Source organism: Bradysia coprophila, unplaced genomic scaffold (genome assembly GCF_014529535.1).
Source record: "Bradysia coprophila strain Holo2 unplaced genomic scaffold, BU_Bcop_v1 contig_350, whole genome shotgun sequence".
In the NCBI taxonomy this organism is placed as follows: Eukaryota; Metazoa; Arthropoda; class Insecta; order Diptera; family Sciaridae; genus Bradysia; species Bradysia coprophila.
In genome coordinates, this window is record NW_023503608.1 from 292,343 (window position 1) to 310,741 (window position 18,399).

Genomic DNA, 18,399 nt, shown 5'->3' on the forward strand with positions numbered 1-18,399 from the left:
AATTGTACATTCATACCCATGCAATCGAAATCACTAAATTTTCTTTTACTACCTCGACCATCGGGTATATACCATACGTGGTAATGAATTTGAAATTCTTTTAGAAATACTTTCGTCAGATGTCTCACAGAATGGAATTGTGATTGTAATTTTGTGCAATAGCGAATCAGGTGCGTTCGTAATGCAATTTTAAGTGGACTGCTCACCTTTATATACGTTTCATATAAGTTTACCTCTAACCTTAAGAATTGTGTTACTCTTCCTCGTGAACCCATTAACTCCCGCATATAATACAACAACAAATCAACTTCCTTCTGAGTTATGTTGACGTGTGTAGACGCGATCTTGAAACCGGTTTCTTTGACGATCCAAACATATATTTATACGAAAGAGCTGAAGATAGTGAAATGGATTTTTTTTTATTCCTCTTGTTAAATATTTAGGCGTATGCAGAAACATCGAAACCGAAAAGAAACTCATTCATTTGGAGTCGCGTGTTCACCGAATAAACACGTAAAATACACAGCTAAAAGTACCTCGGACGGATTGTTGTATTTATAATATCTGTAATCGGCGATTAAAATTTATTGTTCTGAAATATATTCGTTATTTGTACGAAATAAGTGAGTTTAAAAAAAAGAAACAAAAATTCTCTTTACTTATGAGTCGACGACCGGTCAGTGGTGTTTTAGATTTATTAAGGTAATTTCTTTTTCTGGTACAGAATTTCATGAGTTTTGTGTTTAAACGAAAAATTTGTTGCCATAAAAATAGTACGAACTAATAACCCATTGGTGTCAATTTAAAAAATTAATTTAAATTAAAAAAGAAGAATAAAATGTCCGAAGATAGCTCTAATAACTTTGCTATATGGGTTGGTGGTACAATCTGTGCAGCGGTGGGACTAGCTGTAATTTTGTATTTTCTGAGGTACGTGTTGGAGAGCGTATTTTACGTATAATATTATATTTTTGTTTGTTTGTTCATTGTCATCATTTTTTTGTTCTTCTTAAATTCATTGCCATAAATACTAAATTTTATAGTCACTTAACTTAGAGGACACACAAAAAATTTGCTTTTCAACATGATGATTAGCCGCATTTTCCGTCATATAATGTTTAGTGTGTATATAAATATTACTGATGTGTTTCTATGCACAAAAGAATCCGTTTTTTTATGTGTACAAAATGGTCAATCAGCACAACAATCAATGGTTTGATTTAACCAAAGAGTATAATTATTTTTTTTAGAGTACTTGGTAACGTTTACCAACCGGTAAGCGTATTTATCACGTTATGATCATTAGAATCAGTTACCCATGTGATTTTGGTGATTTTCATCTTTTACTTCATTGGTTTTAACACTCGTTTTTAGGCAAAAGGGAGTACTACTTTGCATAGTTTCGTTGGTAACATTATGAGTCTGTCGAATTAATGTATCCGGTTGTTTCACCATCAATGCTGGGTTGTATAGATAACTTCTTAGAAACGACATACATTTTCACAACAAAATCTGTTACTTCATTTGAGTAAAGTATCTCTTTGGTTCTGATATAAAATCTATTACCTCATTAGTTTGAGTGAGTATACAATTCTCATTATAAAAGAACACTACCCCAAAGTTGATCGTTTATTCTGGTAGTAGTTGCGAGCAGTTGTTGATAGCAGATGACTGGACGTTTATGTATGGCTTGCAGTATGGTATCTCGGTTTCGTTTGTACTAAAACAATGCGCTGGGGTGCCTATTCCGTGAATTTGCTTGATAGTGCAGCACTAAGTTGGTGGTAAATTCCATCTAAGGCTAAATATGACCACAAGACCGATAGCAAACAAGTACCGTGAGGGAAAGTTGAAAAGCACATAATAACGAATAAGCAAAGAAAATAAAAGAAAAACGAAATTTTGGCTCCTCAATACGTAGACGTAGACAGACATCTACTTTTTAGTGATCGATTTTTAACAAAAACGGGAAACAGTAAAACTTACAGTTGTTGAAGGTTGAGGACAAACAGCTTAATAGTTACAGAAAGTCACTGTGTTTAATTATAAATTTGAAAAGTATGAAGGGTACCACTCACACTGATGCCGACGACAATAAAGGTGAACATAAAAAGCAAAACCAAAAACAAAAGAGAATTCTGTGAGAATTTCCACCTTTATTTACAGAATATTATTTTCATTAAATTTCATTTTGACTGTCTCTGCAACAGTAGCAAATAAGATATCGTTTGGTTACATATCGATCTTCTTTGTTTGAACATTTATGATCACGTACTTCTACGTTATTAGAATGAAAATTTATTTTTCAATTTACAATTACACTTCATGATTGATAATGCATACAACTCACCAATGCTGCCCCAGCAATTTTTTGTATTACAGTCGAAAACTCCTCGTTTAACGATTTGGGCCTCAGCCGTTTCACTTTCAGAAACACTTTGGAAAGAGTAACTTTGCCCAACAAACATTGGCAAAGTAACGAAAAGGACGACGAAAATGAATTGACTTCGAATTTTCATTTTTATTTACAACCGGTGAAAATCTACGTTCATATCTTATAGAGATAAATAATTAAAATGATGTCAACCGTACAGACTTTTCATAATGTATCTGCACAAGCAATGAAACGAAAATGAACTGAAACGTTTTGTGCTGACTAGCAATTTTTAATTAAATATTAATAATTGTTACGTTCGGAAAGTCGAATATAATTATCGCAAACTGTTGAACTTGATCATAAACTTGATAATATTCTATTAGATTTCATATACTTGCCCAGCCCGCACACTGTACATGTGAGTGTGAGCATTTGCTGCTGGAAAATCTTTCTTCATTAATTAACACGGTAAAAGTGCAGGAAGAAATGATCCAATAAACAATTTGCCTTCGTTACAGTACATCGTAATCCTGACAATCTATTCGAGTATAGATAACTCAGAACAAAGACATTTAACGTATAAACAATAATTAGTTATTTCAGCACAATATTCGTTGTTGTGTCAACTTGTCATCGATTGTCTTATGGACTGAAATGGCTGAAATAAATTGAAAGGGCGAAAATCGTAAAGCGATTTTCCACATAATTGATGAAGAAGTGAAAAATACTAAGCTGGAACATGAGTTTTGAATATGCTTTTCGAGACGTTTTATGAAACGATCACCAAAGGGTGCAAGTTTGCCTTCTTTTGTTGTACTTAAACTTTGAGATGGCAAGTTAGCGATAATTTTGATAATTAGACTACTACTAACTGAAATACCTTTTTCATGCTTCGGGCCAAAAATGAGGGCAATTTTTCATTTTTTCTAGAGTGTTCGGCCCTTTGCATGAAAACTCACATGTGTACCTGCTTTGGACGATTGATTTTAGGCACTTTCGCTTGTAAGCCTCACTCCGTTCGGCCTACAACTCGCAAAATTTCCTAAAATCAATCGTGCAAATCAGGTACACAAATGGCCATTTTAAATCGTCTAAAACTCTAAACTTCGAAATTTTAGATGCTCTAAAAAAGGTAGCATGTTAACTACTCAAAGACTGTCTCAAAGAGAATTTTTTCGTGTACTTCTTGCTTCAGGTCTAATAAACATTTGCTAAGTCTGTACTTGCAAAGATGTTCGTGAAAAACAATACTAGCTAAGTGTTCCGTTGAGCTATTTTCATTTCCTTCGAGTTTCACATTTTCCATTACCTATCATAGATCAGAAAAGACGTACAGAACGAAATTTCGAATACAAATTGTTTCGCCTTTGCTCGAAATTCAATTGCAATGTAATAAACAGCAATTGAAACAATCTAATATACCTTACAGTTGTACGTGGTACACCTGGCTAAGAATGTAATTTTTTGTTTACTACAAGATCAAAACCTGTCCAGCCAGCCAAAAAAAATGAATGGATTGTCCATAAACGTTAGAATAATAATAATAATAACATTTACATTCAAAAATACTCTCTCAGAACGGACCATGAAACCAGTTTCTGTGTTGTTTTTTCGGTTATAAGAATGTTTTGTGTTCTTAATATTAATAGCAATCTTGATGAAAAACTTTATCAAAAACTTTGAGGATGCAACGATAATATTATTAATGTGTTAAATAATAGTAAATGTACGCAACAGCCTCGTTTGTAATTATCTTGTCGTTCTTTTTGTGTAGCATGACTATGCTAAAACTGATTATTTATTGGTAGCTAGATGTTTCCTTTGAAAAGAAGTTGGTTTGTGTTATTAGATGGAATATTAATCGACCACTCCGTTTAGTTTTGAATATTTTTGAATGAAAATTGGTGCTCAATCTCAATGTTCATTCTATTTTTGGAGATTTAATTCTACATTCTAAATTACCATAGATTTATCATCTATTCACCATACCAAAGAATTTTAAGTTAAAATTTTTAACTAATGATTACACTCAGTCAAATTTTGGTAAGAAAGAAAATAAATTTGTTCAATTTTAAATGACAAATTTAAAATAATTTTGATTTCATTCTTAACCCTTATGACATCTATAGACATAGGTTATACTATTCTCATAATTCTCTTATCTATATTCAAGTCATATATAATACAATTGAACAATCCTATATGCCTTATAATAGAATATGAGTGCTTTCGGAAAGACCAAAACTTGTTACTTTTCCATACACTAGGTATGAGCCCTACTCACGTTAAAAAAATTTGGTTCAGATCCTTCGGAGGAATGTCGATTTCGTTTCTTTATCTAAATGCATGCGTTTCTCTGCGTTACCATGCGTTTCTATGCGTTTTCATGTAAACTTCAAATGCGTTGCGCGACTCGGAAACAATTTTTTGTCAATTTTGATGTTCTAGAGAATTGTTTAGGATTCGATAAAGAAACGAAATCGACATTCCTCCGAAAGATCTGAACCATTTTTTTTTTTACGTGAGTAGGGCTACTAGGTATGGCAGATTTCTGTTGTTGTTACACCAGATGGTATATAGACAGAATTGCATTTTTAATATTTGAATCTATTTCTTATTAATCTAAAACTACTGAGACATGTTCCAACTTACAACTGACATTATTTTAAATGCCTTTAGTAATCTTTTCTCAGCAACTGACGAGTTTCCATTATAACACAGTTCCTTTTTGTGTTTAATTTCATGGTCTGGTCACCCACCTATGACAGTTTGGTCATCTTTAGTAGTTCGCGGTGTTGTGACAACACCTATAAGATTTATGACTTCTTCATCTTTTAAATACATCTGTTTCACGACGACAAAAATAAACGACATGCTTTGAATGATGTAAACTGATAATAGCAAATGTTGGACGAATTGAAGTAAAAGATTTCTCATCAATATCTTGAAACTTGTTGTGCTGATAGGCTAATAAAAAGCAGAGCACTAAGTATGACTCTTGCTGTATCTGGGTCTATTTATTTCTTGCCAAAAGCAAAACCATCTTTTGCCAGATGTTTTATAATTTTTTTTATTGTGCGAATAGAGATGGACAATTCCGTTCTGATTTGAATATTTTTGAATGGAACTTATTGTCAATGGTAATTTTGTTAGCTGCGATTTTGATTCTCATGATCACAGGTTCAATTATAGAAATTCGGGTTAATCGAATTCCTCCAGCTGCAGCAAAACTATTTACCATTCAAAATTTGAAAGTGTTTATTAAACACATTAAACACAATTCGTAGAAAACCCAATTTATTTCTTTAATTTCGACAATTTCTACAATTTTTTCCGACAGCTTTTTCATTTAAAAAAAAATCGTTAAACACATACCTGTTGAAAAAGTGCGCTATGTTTTATTTGTTTGGAATTCATGAATGGAAACAATTATTTTAATAATCACGGGCAACAACTGTTGATAAATTTCTTTTTCAATTTCACTCTTTGCAATGTGCCATTAACATCAATTATATCACTGTTGCAGAAACCTCTAATCCAACTCACATTGTGTTTTACAGACACACATATAGATGAAGTACTCATCAAACTACATTGATTTTATTAATGAATGCTCAATCATATTATAGCAGTGCTCAGTTTGAATTGAATGCAGAACAAGACGGAATTTTACTATTGTTTTTGTTTTGTATAATAAATATTATGTTCGTATAATATGTTGTATGTAAAATACGGCCTGATGCTCATATATAATAATTATTTTCACCATAATAACATGACTGCATTGCATATACAAATCAATTAGACAAATTACACCAATGAGTAATTGAACTTACAGATTTATTTTATACTTTCTTTCAATTTCTTGAAGAATCTCACAGCTTAATTATTTAATGTATTTGTGCAATTATTGCAATTTATTGTTTTAATGACTATAAGCAATGACTCGGTTACCGATCTGACTGCTAATTGAAATGAAAACCATTTTACGCTTCATTGTGTTGTTTACATTTAATTGAAATGACGTATATTATAGTTATAGTTTTCAATTAAATGTAGAAGTACAATACCGTGTCAATATTACCTTGTTATAGGATTGAACAACCGAAGTAACAGATTCAACAATTACTATAATAATAATCGTAAATGTATAAAGGTAGAAAGTTATTATCTTCTCTACTTTTCCCAAACGGCTATGTAACGACTCCGGTTACAAGTAATAAGACCTTTTACGAGCCTACCAAATCTATTGTTCTGGAGCTCGTAACTGATACATTGTTTCTTATGGTAAGACCTGAGGGGGGCTCGTAACTGAAACATTGTTTCTTATGGAAAGAGTGGACTCGTAATTGGCGGACGGCTCGTAACCGGAGTCGCTGCGCTAGTTCTCTTACATACCGAAATATATGTTGAAGATATTTGCGCAAAAGATCTATTTTTATTACTTAGATAAAATGAAGTAATAGATTCAGAAATCAATCTGGTTTGTTGTCTCGACTCGACACATTTTTTTTGAAGAATAAGTAATAAATACAGTCTCTATCTTTACACCATGTAATGCTACTTTCGCGAGGTACGACTATTTCCAAGCAGTGCAATTTTTTCAGGTTGAAAGTTGACCACTATCTGGATGTATCCTCCGAAAGCATCCATTTGTCTAAATTGATGAGTTTGTATAAAAAATTTAAACGTAGCTTCATCTCATTTCACTAGGTTCCACATTCTTCGTCGATTGGAGCAAAGTTTGCGAAAATCGGTTCAGAATTATCGGCCATTAAATATACAGGAAAAAATTATTCCGTTAATAACCTCCCAGAACATTAGATCGATTTTGATCATCTGTAGACCTGGGCAACAGCTGGCAACACCGCAAACGTCAACAAGTGTTTTGTTTCTGTGTCTGAATTTAATTATACTTTTTGTAGTCAGAACTGACCAGAAAAACATTTCTGTTGACTAAATCTCAGTTATGAAGTGCCATGGTCGCCGGTAAAGTTGGAGTTCTCGTATAATCATCCAATAAACCAGCGTTTTCGTGCGGCTAATGATACGGTGCTCGTCATAACCTCACACTGTGTACGTGTATAAGCATACCAGTGAAAGACAGTGACAGCTGGATCCACCAGAAATTCACGACGAATATTTTGAGTGAATTTTTGGACGCTGTAAGCGGAATTTCTTTGCGGAGAGACATTAGGAAGGCTTGTCGAGATTGGTACTCTTCTTAGTGTTGTGTAACTACCAGGACTCTTAGTTGCTTTGCCTCATTCGCCAGCTTTGTCCTTCGGCTGGTTTATGGTCTAAAAGTTTACTCAATGATGTGGCTAGGTCCTATTTTGCTTCTATATGAGTAAAATGATCCGGACTATTCATAGAGCTTAGGCTTTCGGGCTATAGAGTGGACAAGGTCGACGGATGGATTGGTGGTGTTATGCTGCTGAGAGATGCTAGTTTTTACCGGCTTTTATTTTGACTCCTCGCAGAGACAGCATACACTCAATCAGTGTACAGCTCTCTGAATTTATATCCGGGGAATGTACTCGATGTTGTGCAAAACTCTTTGCAAAGGGACGATATGGTCGCCGTGTCGGGTCGTTGTGCTATTCAGTAGTGTGTCATAATCTGGACAAGCTGTCATCTTACCTTTTGCACCGAAGGCCCTATTCTCAAAGGTGGCTGGTTCGTCAGTCTAATTTGGAAGTAAGGGCTTTTGGGCTAAATAGTGGTAAAGTTTGGCGGTTGGCCATTTGGTGGCACACTGTTGAGTGACGCTTCTGCCTGGCTCGGCTTTTATATTGGCTCACTGCAGAGAAAGCTTACATTCGAACGGGCTAGTCTGATGAAATATGAGACTGGACCAGGTTAATATCGAGCGGAATGTAAATCACAGGCTTTCTCAATCTTAATGACAAGGACTGTGATTCGGGCGACAATGTTGCCTTACTTGCTTTCATTAGTGTAAGGCCTAAGGGGTGAGACGCAGCCGTCCTCCCAATGGCTTTCTGACAATCACAATCTAATGAAGCGAGGTTGACGCCAGTCACTCTTTGCTTTCTGCCCTAGAGATTAGCTGATCATTTTGGTACCTAATCATAGGGATCAGGTTGCTCGCCTGGAGTGGCTCGTGTAGAGCGTAAGGTAATAGGTTGAGAAGGAGTTGAGGTCCTAAAAAGGGCTTCAAGATTTTAATGATGACAGGGTAGCACAAAGGATCCCATGATCTGTGTGCATTGATCAGAAATGATCACCCTAACTGATGAAATCTAATCTGTAGACCTCATGAATTTGATACTTCATTAAAGGAAACAAAAATTTTGAAAATCTGTTCAGCACTACCCAAGTTGAAGTCCAATCAAGTAAAGAGACAAAAATTAGTTTAGGCCGTGCCTTCGCGGTCAACAAATTTATGTGAGAACTAGATTTCCAACCCGAGTTATGGTAAGAAATTATCTTTCGTTTGAGTTTCTGTTTCCACTTTGTATGAAAAGGGATAAAAGTCACATTGTTAAACATTTTCTTTATTCTATTCATAGCCTCGGCCCATTAACAATATTAAGCTTCCAGTTTGTATTTTTTCAATCCTTTTATTCGTAGAGTTATTCTCGAGAGTTGGCCTTGGTGGCGCTGATTAGCGGCCTGGTATGACTCAGTCATGTGAAAAAATGTCATGCCATTCCTCGAGTATAACTATTTATGCTTTAATTCACATCCTTTTACGGACGGCTATATCATCTGTTATTGATAACAAGAACAAAACTAAACGATATGAACTCTGGCTAAAGAGTGAAATACAAGTGTAAACAATATTCTAATTCAACATATAGAAAACACTTACAGCAAATGAAGGAGGGAGTAAATGTGATGAGTATCCTAATCCTAGTGATATGCTTACCGTCTGTGAAAGGATGTTTCACTAAACTATATTGACAATGTCGATCAGTTTTTCACAGATATTTTAAGATTTTCTCTATGAATTCTTTCAGAAAATACATACAAGGTGGCCAATTTACGAAGCCAGTTCGCATTGACGGAAAAGTCGTTATTATAACAGGATGCAACACAGGTTTGATGCATTGATACAGCTTAGCAATTACACATGAATAATAAATAAATTCGCAGGACTCGGAAAGGAAACCGTTCTCGATCTGGCTGCAAGGGGTGCACATATTCATATGGCCTGTCGAGACAAAGTGAAATGTGAAGAAGCCAAAAATGAGATAATCGAAAAAACAGGCAACACGAACATCTTCAATAGGGAATTGGATTTGGCCTCGTTGGATTCGATTCGCAGTTTTGCTAGGAAGTAAGAAGAAATTAATGCAAAAGGCAAACTTTATCCTAACGCGAAATATTTTGAGTTTAGGTTCATTGAGGAAGAAAAGCGATTGGACATTCTGATAAATAATGCCGGAGTTATGGCTATACCAAAGTCTCTCACGAAAGATGGCTTCGAAATGCAGATTGGCGTTAATCACATGGGACATTTTCTTCTCACCAATCTTCTGCTTGATATGTTGAAAGCCTCCTCTCCTAGTCGAATCATCAATCTGTCGAGCATCGCTCACCAATGGTTTTACATGAATAAAGATGACTTGAACAGCGATAAATCGTATAGTAAATATCAAGCCTACTCTCAAAGTAAGCTTGCAAACGTACTGTTTACGAAATCTTTAGCCAAGCGACTGGAAGGTACAGGAGTCACTGTCAATGCAGTCCATCCGGGTATAGTGAGAACGAATTTGGGTCGATACTTGTCGTACTCATTCGTACGAAAAGTGTTGAGACCAGCTACGAGCTTCTTTTTCAAAACACCAAAATCGGGCGCTCAAACAACGTTAGCAGTTGCTCTAGATCCGGAATTAGAGAAAGTTACTGGTAAATATTTTAGTGATTGTAAAATTAAAAAAGAAGCAGCGGCAGCCAGAGATGATAATCTAGCCGAATGGTTATGGAAGACAAGCGATGAATGGACTAAGTTATCAGCTAGCACGAGTCCAGTTTAAAGATGGATATAACAACAGGAACAAGTTGAAAAAGAAAACATTTTAATTGTAATGTGATGCACAAATTGATATTAAATTAAACATTTATTTAACATGTGTCCTGTTTTAGAAACTAATATGACGCGCATCCAATCATATAGATTAAATATAGAACATTAAATTATTTAAATGTTACTGACACAGAATCCAGATCCAAATATCACAAAGTATTATCGATGAATCGGTTCAGCAGAGTGAGTGCAGCAACCGGTTGATCCGTAGGAACCATGTGACCAGCGTTCAAAATTAGAACGTCGTAGAAATTATTGGCTTTTTTAACATATCTGGAAGAATTTCGATGCATTACAGAGAGCGTTGAATAACGGCACGGGCACGATTGGTGCAAATGAGTCGGAAAAATCAGAAATCAATGCTTTTGCGACCTTAAAAGTTTTCTTTTCCGTAAAAGCTTCAGAAGCTATATTTCGAAATCACATGTAATCGTAGACAGTCCGACTTCAATTGAATCCTTGCCACTATCTTTAAGAAAAGTTTCTTGATTTTCTCGATTTTCCATGAATTTGTCAATTTTTGTGAATTGTTCGAATTCAAGAAGAATTCCAGAAAACCATTCTGGATTTCTGGATTTACCCAAATTTTCCTTAAATTTTCTCGCATTTTTTCGAATTATTCTTGATTTTTTAAAATTTCTGGGATTTTCTTTTTTTCTCGAAAACTTTGAAAACAAAGTAAAAGCAATCACACTGGCTTTAAGAAAACTTACTTTACCCTCACATAAACATTAAACTCCCATCTCATTCAGCGTCTGTAATATAATTATTCTTACCCATGCAATGTGTCGTTAACATAAAATGGATTACGACAAGCTGACCTATAAGCATCAATTCCATTCCACTTCATCCGACTATAAGCTTCTTCAGATAAAGGATACGCAACAATTACATCCATATTTCCGCTAATAGAGTATGGTTTATTAGGGAAAAATTCCTTAGGATCGCTGAAGTCAACCAATTTACCTGTAATACATGATTCTCAGACCTTCGTTCAATAATTTTTCAGTCCAATGCATGGCAGTAGTCATAAAATCCGGTGTCAAATTATAGTAAACCGTAGTGGACGAAGCAAATTCCTGGTCCCCCACATGTACTGCTTTTCGAATCTATAACAAATTGGAATAGAGCTTGCGTTGCTTTTATATAAATTAAGTTTTACATGAGGTTGATTCATAAACAAAGCGAACGGATCAAATTCCAAAGCATTTGGCTCAAGAATGTTGTAAACGTTTGAATAATTGCTGGCTTGGACGAACGCGTACAGCTGAGCATCCCAATACTGAAAGGGAATCCTTGTTAGTCGTACAATTAAGGTAGATTATGATAGGCAATATAATACGAATAGATCGCAGTTCGTTTACAGTTTCAAAAAGTGGATCAATGTTAACCGTACAGAAACGGTTCATCATCTGTTATCGATAGCAGCGACAAAAATATGCAATGATCTACACGATTAATGTAGTGTTATATAAGTTTTAGAAGTGAAGTACAAGAAATTGTGCGTTTGCATTAAGCCTTATTCTAATAAGCGAAGAAAGAGACTTATTGATTCCACCTGGCCAAAAAATAAAGATTCTGTCCACTAAAATTCCAGAGCACAGAGTGTTCACATTCTGTTTACAAAGGAAATTCAGGTGTACAGAGTGTTCACATTCTGTACACGGAAAAAGTCAGGCGTACAGAGTGTTCACATTCTGTGTACACAACTCAAAATGTGCACAGAAACCAAGAACATGTGAACAAATGATACACAGTTCGAGTACAGATGGGAACTATTTTGAGCACGAACTGTGAATTTTTCACATTTTGTTAATATTTTGTGAACAGAAGTCGATTCTAATTTATCGTTTTACCCGAAGGGATACAACAAAACGTTTGCCATTTTTAAAAAGTTGGAAGATATTTCTATGAATCAGCATAAGCCTTTTTAAGGAAAATATTCCTTTATCGATTTTTACAACTACTTCTTTCAAGTATCAGCATCACCGCATTGCCTATCTGAATCTACATGAAAAAATGCTCGAGTGGTAGTGAATTAAAACCAACACGAATCGAAATTTCATAAGACCACTCTACTCCTTCTAAGAATATAGAATCTACGAATATTAGGTGGTTTTTCTTACAATCTTTCCGTATGCGTCATTTACATGCTCTTTTGCCAGATACTCGAATATTTTCATCTGTCTCCACCCGTGCTTATCGACCAATCCAGTTTGGTAGGCATAATCACCGTAATTCAGCATATTATAAGGATCGGATAGCGCATTGCCCAGAGCCAAACCCTATATAAAGTTGTGGTATAAATGGAATTATTATTTCAACAATGTTACCAATCGAACCTGTAAATTAATTTGGAAATCTTCAATTTTATTTCTCTCGTTTATTTCAAATCCTATAGCCGGAATATACTTTCCAGCAAACGATTCACCAGTTATGTAGAATGGATTCGATGCCAGCCATGGGAATAATTGGAAGAATTGACGTAATCCTAAATATAGGTGCTTTGCTACTTGGGTAATGTTCTGGCAATAGCCACTTGCATCAGTAAAACTGAAACCAGTTCCAACGGGATTATCGATGAATAGAATGTTGTATTTAGTGTGCCACGAGTACGGATTTTCTAAATTGAAATTACAAAGTTGAGCATAGATGCTGGATGCAGCCAATGGACACTTACTTCTTATAGAAATTTTGTCTTCGTTTATGAAAAATGGTCCATTTTCTGTGAATAGGCCGAACAAAGAAGAACTTCCTGGCCCTCCCTGTAACCACTATACGAAGAATGAACTTTAATTTTGATTGTACTTAACAAGTATGACAAATTAGGTTAGTTATACCAAAACAACTGGACGATTATCATCATTTTCCGGCGAATCGTGGTTTGTTGACTTAGTTTGAAATGTGTTACTATAATAATCATCATGATCATCATTATCTGAATCATCATATTTTTGATCTTCTTCGTATAAATGTTCTGTGCCCTGGGCGGGAAAGTACCAAAAAAATAAATTCGATTCATGTTTCTCATCGACCGTTAGATATCCTTTAATTAAAAAAAAATCGGTTTCACGATCAATTGAAATAGTGTTAGCGTAATTTTAACAAGATGTAAATCAGAAAAGAATTTATGTGAGTTTTCTCGAATTTTCGCGATCCACTCATCTTTGGCTTATTGGTGAAACGAAAATATTTTATCTTCGGGTCGTCCCCACGCGTCAAAACAAAAATTTGGATCCACGGAAATAATGAACTAATAAATATCAAACACTTAGCAATATATGAATTAAATGAAGTACCAGATTTTGTCACAGTTTTCTGGACGACAAGTTTTAATTAAATGTACCAAAAAGTAAATCTAGATATTATATGCGTACCAGAGTAGCTTACAACTCCTAAGAAATACTTTTCATCCACTCTTGAAGCTCGTCTAGCTGAATAATCATCTCCACTCTCCAATAATCCAGTCAATAGCAATCGGTCACCGCTGTCACGTGAACGATCCTTTTAAATTCAATAAACAACACAAAATTGAGATCATTCTCCAAGTTTTATGGTCCTGTCAACTCACAACCATCCGCCACCATGGTAAATTTGATGTTAAAAACAGTTGACCTTGACTAAGGTAAATATTTACACTTAAAACAAGGATTTTCAACAGACACAACATTTTAATCGACGGTTGATTCAGAACTGATACAACTCCTCAAACTCGGTGTTCAGCTAATTGCGAACACAAATATTTTCTTCGGATTTCATATTGTGTTCGGTCGCAATTGGCTCAGTGGCTTTGTCTATAATAATAAATAGTTCTACGACCTCACCTCAACTAACATTCCAAGCAAAATGTGCATCAACAAGTGTATGTTCTTTTTGCACATGGTTTTTATCTCATTTCATGGTGACCAATTAGCTAACAGTTTATGACTGTTCGTGTTGTTAAGTCATATCTTCGTTGTTTTTTGTTTAACATTAAATAACTCGATGAAACTCCAGAAACATTAAAAAAATCAGGTTCTATCACCACTTTCGCCATATATTTTCCATTCATTCATTCCCTTGACTGAAAGTCATGGGTCTTACGGATGATAAACACTCTAAAATGTTTGTCACACATCGTTCACTACTATGATTGAAAATACATGGAATGTATGACCAAAAACCTTAAATACAGAAAATGTTTGTCACACTTTGTTGATTCTTTGATGACACGATAACTTGAGTAATTTTAAACGGATTTCCAAAAACTTTTTTTAATCGACGGGGAATTCAATTCCTCAGGTTAAGTTCGAAGACGGGCTTTGAAGGACCGATGATCTCAAAGATATTCTTAAAAGAATTTTTGGCTCGTCGCTTGATGCCACGATAACTTGAGTAATCCTAAATAGATTTCCAAAAACCTTTTTTTTAATCGACGGGGAATTCAATTCTTCACGTTAAGTTCAAAGATGGATCGTATAAATCGTATAATGGATCGGAGATCTCTGAGATATTCCCAAAAGAATTTTTGGGTCATCGCTTGATACCACGATAATTTGAGTATTTCTCAACGAACGAGTCACCTTAGAGCAGGTCTTAGAGATATTCCCAAAAGAATTTTCGTATCGTTGGTCGCTTGATAGCACGATAGATTGAATAATCTTCAAAAGATATCAAAAAAATTTTACTCGCATAAGAATGAAATTTGTGATGGCTCTGTCTCCTTATCATACGAAGTAATTTTCGTCAATACTGAAATTACTAACGAAATTAACGTTAGTGGAAAATGATTGATCAATAATCTATGATTTGTTCTGAAGGACTTTTATGCGTGATTTCTTGCTGTCTATGTTAAAATCAACGAGTGTAAACTTTGCGGCCAGAGCGGAGCGAGGGCCGTAATCACACGAGTTGCATACCTTAACCTTATTCATGAGCAAATCGGGTCAGTTCAGTAGATTTATTTGCTAAAAAGGTCTTTTAATCTACAAAATTTCAACAGGTGTGAGCTTTGCGGCCGTATTCGAACGAGTTTAATTTTTATTCACGAGGTAGGCAAGAAATACCCCCTCTTGAAAGCATCTTTCAGTAGACAGCCCAACCCTGAAGCTGAAGCATCTTTTGTTTCTTTTGAAAATTTATTTTCAATCAAATAAAAGTAGTGAACCATTTATGACAAAATAAGACAAAGAGCTGCTTTAAGTCCGTGCGAATCTTTGTGATGCGAATTTTTGTGATGTCACAAAATATCTGTGAGGCCTCAGCGAAAAATAAAAAAGATTCGCTGGGATTAAAATTTTTTTTCTTAATGATAATCTCTTTATTGTTAATCTTATTAATTAATTGCTAATTTATCCTTTTACGAAATGTAACGTAAAGCGTTTACGGTAAAGTATTTTTTACAATCCTTGGGAATTCATCCTTTTACGAAATGAAACTTAGGTGGTTTGATCGATCCTACGAAATTTATTCTTTTACCAAATTTAGCGTCAGTTTTGATCGATCCTATGGAATTCATCCTCTTACGAAATGTAACGTAATGGTGTTTGCACAATTCCATTTACGAAATAAAACGTGAAGGCGTTTTGTTGGATAAAAAAAAATGGTGGCATCACTAAAATTCGCATCACAAATATTTGTGATATCACAAATTATTTGGTAAAATTTAGAATCAGAAATATGTTGTGATATCACAAAAATTCACATCACAAAGATCCGCACGGACTTAAAATGGGTCTGATTTGAGCAAATACCAATCTATGATATTTTTGTTATATTGTCCCAGTCAGTCAGTCAAGGGACCTGACTCACCCAAAAGGTGGGGCCTAGTTCATTCGCGTGCACATAAATGAAAGGAACAAAAAGTTTATATTAACAGATATGTTGTTGAAGATCAATGGCGATCGAGAACGGATGTACTCTGCGGAATTCGATGAAAGGTAAGCTCAGTGCGCTTACATACATTTATATCGATTTTTTTATTTCCATAAGTTTAATACACTCCATGTTGATTCAAAATTGCTTCGCGCTTCTTGCACGCATTAAGGTTGTACTCATCGGGTATCCATGTGTTTTTCGGAAATTCAATACCAGTCACTTTTTCGCTATAATCCCAAAACCATGATCTCAACTCAGGATTATTTGCGTCGGGATTGGTAGTACTAAATCTAAAATTGCTCAGGAAGGCACCGGACGTATATTCCAAGTTAAAATCAAGGGCAGCAAATAGAGTATTTTGAGCGCCTGATTTTGCAGTGCGCAGAAATATGGCAGATAAAATGTCACGAATTATCCTTTAAATGAAGATAAGCACAATTATGGCAGCGCTAAAAAATTTTTGGAGTTTAGTTTATCATTACCTCCACATAACAGTCACTAATGATCCTGATCCTGATCCAGTGTCAGAGCGGAAGAAGCCTGGATGAACCGAATTAATCGAAATGCCACTACCCGCTAATCGTTCGGCCAGCTCCACCGTAAATAACTCATTTGCCAGTTTACTTTGCAAAAACGCATTGAATCGATTATACGATTTTTCGCTATTCACATCATTTTTGTTGAATCGTACCCATAAGTTACCCCAATGCGATACAGTTATTATTCGGCTTGGGGTCGACTTTTGCAACGGGCCAATTAGCAGCACAGTCAATAAAAAATGTCCAAAATGATTGACACCCATATGCATTTCAAGACCATCTTCTGTCAAGGTTCTTCCAATTCCCATCACACTTTCATTGTTGATCAAAATGTCCAGCCTTTCTTCCTCCTTTAGAAATGTTTTCGCAAATTTTCTTATCGATTGAAACGATGCCAGATCCAGATGCATAACTCTAACGTTCGTGTTTTTGGTTTTTTTGATGATCATAGAACGAACAATTTCGCCTTCAGCTACATCACGACAAGCCATTATAACCTTTGCTCCCCGTTCTGCCATGCCAATAGCTGTTTCCTTTCCAATGTCATTACTAGCACCTTGAATTTGAATATTAACAGTGCGCATTATTTGCTGTGATTACAACAGACATTACACTTTTATACCTGTGATGATAACTGTTTTACCATCGGCTCGATTCACCTTTGAAAGAGATCCACCATTCATCCATTTTCTGTTGATTCAAGGAAATCAAATGATTGTATCAGATATAACTTCGATAAAGTTACAGACAATGATACTGCACAAATATTTACCGAAAATAAAGATACGCCAGAACGAATAGAATGAAAGGTTTAAGTAGTAGCGCTTCCATACTGAAAGTTTGCTTTCATCAACTATGCTTCTTATGTTAGGCACCAGTGTATTCTTGTAGGACTGAACGTTAAACCAATAATCTTTAATCTCTAAATTGGAGACGCCTAATGTATTTTGGTATTTCAACGCTCTATTCCATTGCAAGTTTACTTTAGTCTGAAACAAGCGCCGAATACGCAGAGACGATTTGATTTTTACTGGAAATGTTCAACAATTATACGAAAAACGCGGTACCTTAATTTGATCTGGATGAACCAGTTTGCTATCGACAAGCTGAATGATATAAAAATTATTGTAAATGCATTGAGTGTATATTCATATCTACAACTAAATACATTGCTTTCTTACAGACTATAAGTATTTGTAATTTGAAATACATTTACAGTCACAACGGTGAACTGACCTGCCCAAATAATTAAAACGCACCAGCCAGCGTTAGTATTAGAAGAACGTTAGCATTATTTACTACCAGTTAGAATGCAGTGATGTCGAATGTTTAGGGGGAAATCTTTAATCGTATCGGAATATAGTACGAACGGTGAAGAAATGCTAATTTTTGAATTGAAATGGGTTGTTTGATTGTTTTTTTTTTTCTAAGGAAGAGTTCATTCCCATTAGCTTCAAAAATAGATTTGAGTTTTCGATTAGTCAAAATTTGTTGTTTTTCTGTTTAACGACAGACGGCAAGCATATCACCAGTTTTACTGCTTATCAAATCTAATACTTCATTCGAGTTTTTTC

General features: G+C 35.1%; 3 protein-coding genes and 1 long non-coding RNA gene across 8 annotated transcripts; 1 reads left to right on the forward strand and 3 right to left on the reverse strand.

Annotated features, from left to right (window-relative positions):
- Positions 1–456: 456 nt before the first annotated feature.
- LOC119079916 (retinol dehydrogenase 13-like) lies at positions 457–10,476 on the forward strand. Of its 3 annotated transcripts, XM_037188008.1 has the most exons (5): positions 457–702; positions 775–930; positions 9,361–9,440; positions 9,497–9,680; positions 9,741–10,476. In XM_037188008.1, exons 2-5 carry the CDS (start codon positions 839–841, stop codon positions 10,378–10,380), a joined length of 996 nt encoding a protein of 331 aa, XP_037043903.1. In that variant the 5' UTR covers positions 457–702; positions 775–838; the 3' UTR covers positions 10,381–10,476. The 3 variants fall into 3 exon arrangements, with proteins under 3 accessions (XP_037043903.1, XP_037043902.1, XP_037043904.1); XM_037188007.1 differs by having other exon boundaries at positions 457–930; XM_037188009.1 differs by lacking the exon at positions 775–930.
- Positions 2,137–2,615, reverse strand: LOC119079917. Its single transcript, XR_005088254.1, has 2 exons — positions 2,351–2,615; positions 2,137–2,277 (listed from the first exon to the last, which is right to left on the reverse strand). It is a non-coding gene; the product is annotated as an uncharacterized LOC119079917 (long non-coding RNA).
- LOC119079915 (venom serine carboxypeptidase-like) lies at positions 10,402–14,214 on the reverse strand. 2 transcript variants are annotated; one of them, XM_037188005.1, is made up of 10 exons: positions 14,002–14,214; positions 13,808–13,934; positions 13,271–13,476; positions 13,111–13,204; positions 12,773–13,053; positions 12,557–12,715; positions 11,593–11,712; positions 11,397–11,539; positions 11,207–11,335; positions 10,402–10,703 (listed from the first exon to the last, which is right to left on the reverse strand). In XM_037188005.1, the coding sequence occupies exons 1-10, from the start codon at positions 14,098–14,100 to the stop codon at positions 10,580–10,582; spliced, it is 1,482 nt and encodes a 493-aa protein (XP_037043900.1). In that variant the 5' UTR covers positions 14,101–14,214; the 3' UTR covers positions 10,402–10,579. The 2 variants fall into 2 exon arrangements, with proteins under 2 accessions (XP_037043900.1, XP_037043899.1); XM_037188004.1 differs by having other exon boundaries at positions 13,808–13,937.
- A 2,154-nt stretch (positions 14,215–16,368) lies between these two features.
- LOC119079918 (retinol dehydrogenase 11-like) lies at positions 16,369–18,028 on the reverse strand. 2 transcript variants are annotated; one of them, XM_037188011.1, is made up of 5 exons: positions 17,893–18,028; positions 17,598–17,762; positions 17,448–17,515; positions 16,769–17,381; positions 16,369–16,702 (listed from the first exon to the last, which is right to left on the reverse strand). In XM_037188011.1, the coding sequence occupies exons 2-5, from the start codon at positions 17,654–17,656 to the stop codon at positions 16,402–16,404; spliced, it is 1,041 nt and encodes a 346-aa protein (XP_037043906.1). In that variant the 5' UTR covers positions 17,657–17,762; positions 17,893–18,028; the 3' UTR covers positions 16,369–16,401. The 2 variants fall into 2 exon arrangements, with proteins under 2 accessions (XP_037043906.1, XP_037043905.1); XM_037188010.1 differs by having other exon boundaries at positions 16,371–16,702; positions 17,598–17,814; positions 17,893–17,988.
- Between the last annotated feature and the right edge of the window lie 371 nt (positions 18,029–18,399).

What these genes read in the sequence shown, in the direction of transcription:
- LOC119079916 (XM_037188007.1), top strand. Translation starts at nt 839, where the DNA reads ATGTCCGAAGATAGCTCTAATAACTTTGCTATATGGGTTGGTGGTACA. An exon ending in GTAATTTTGTATTTTCTGAG is followed by an intron (nt 931 to 9,360) that starts GTACGTGTTGGA and finishes GAATTCTTTCAG; the next exon opens with AAAATACATACAAGGTGGCC. An exon ending in ATTCGCAGTTTTGCTAGGAA is followed by an intron (nt 9,681 to 9,740) that starts GTAAGAAGAAAT and finishes TTTTGAGTTTAG; the next exon opens with GTTCATTGAGGAAGAAAAGC.
- LOC119079915 (XM_037188004.1), bottom strand. Translation starts at nt 14,100, where the DNA reads ATGTTGTGTCTGTTGAAAATCCTTGTTTTAAGTGTAAATATTTACCTT. An exon ending in ATAATCGTCCAGTTGTTTTG is followed by an intron (nt 13,205 to 13,270) that starts GTATAACTAACC and finishes TTCTTCGTATAG; the next exon opens with TGGTTACAGGGAGGGCCAGG. An exon ending in AGACAAAATTTCTATAAGAA is followed by an intron (nt 13,054 to 13,110) that starts GTAAGTGTCCAT and finishes ATTTCAATTTAG; the next exon opens with AAAATCCGTACTCGTGGCAC.
- LOC119079918 (XM_037188011.1), bottom strand. Translation starts at nt 17,656, where the DNA reads ATGGAAGCGCTACTACTTAAACCTTTCATTCTATTCGTTCTGGCGTAT. An exon ending in TAAAACAGTTATCATCACAG is followed by an intron (nt 17,382 to 17,447) that starts GTATAAAAGTGT and finishes TTCAAATTCAAG; the next exon opens with GTGCTAGTAATGACATTGGA. An exon ending in TTAGTGACTGTTATGTGGAG is followed by an intron (nt 16,703 to 16,768) that starts GTAATGATAAAC and finishes CTTCATTTAAAG; the next exon opens with GATAATTCGTGACATTTTAT.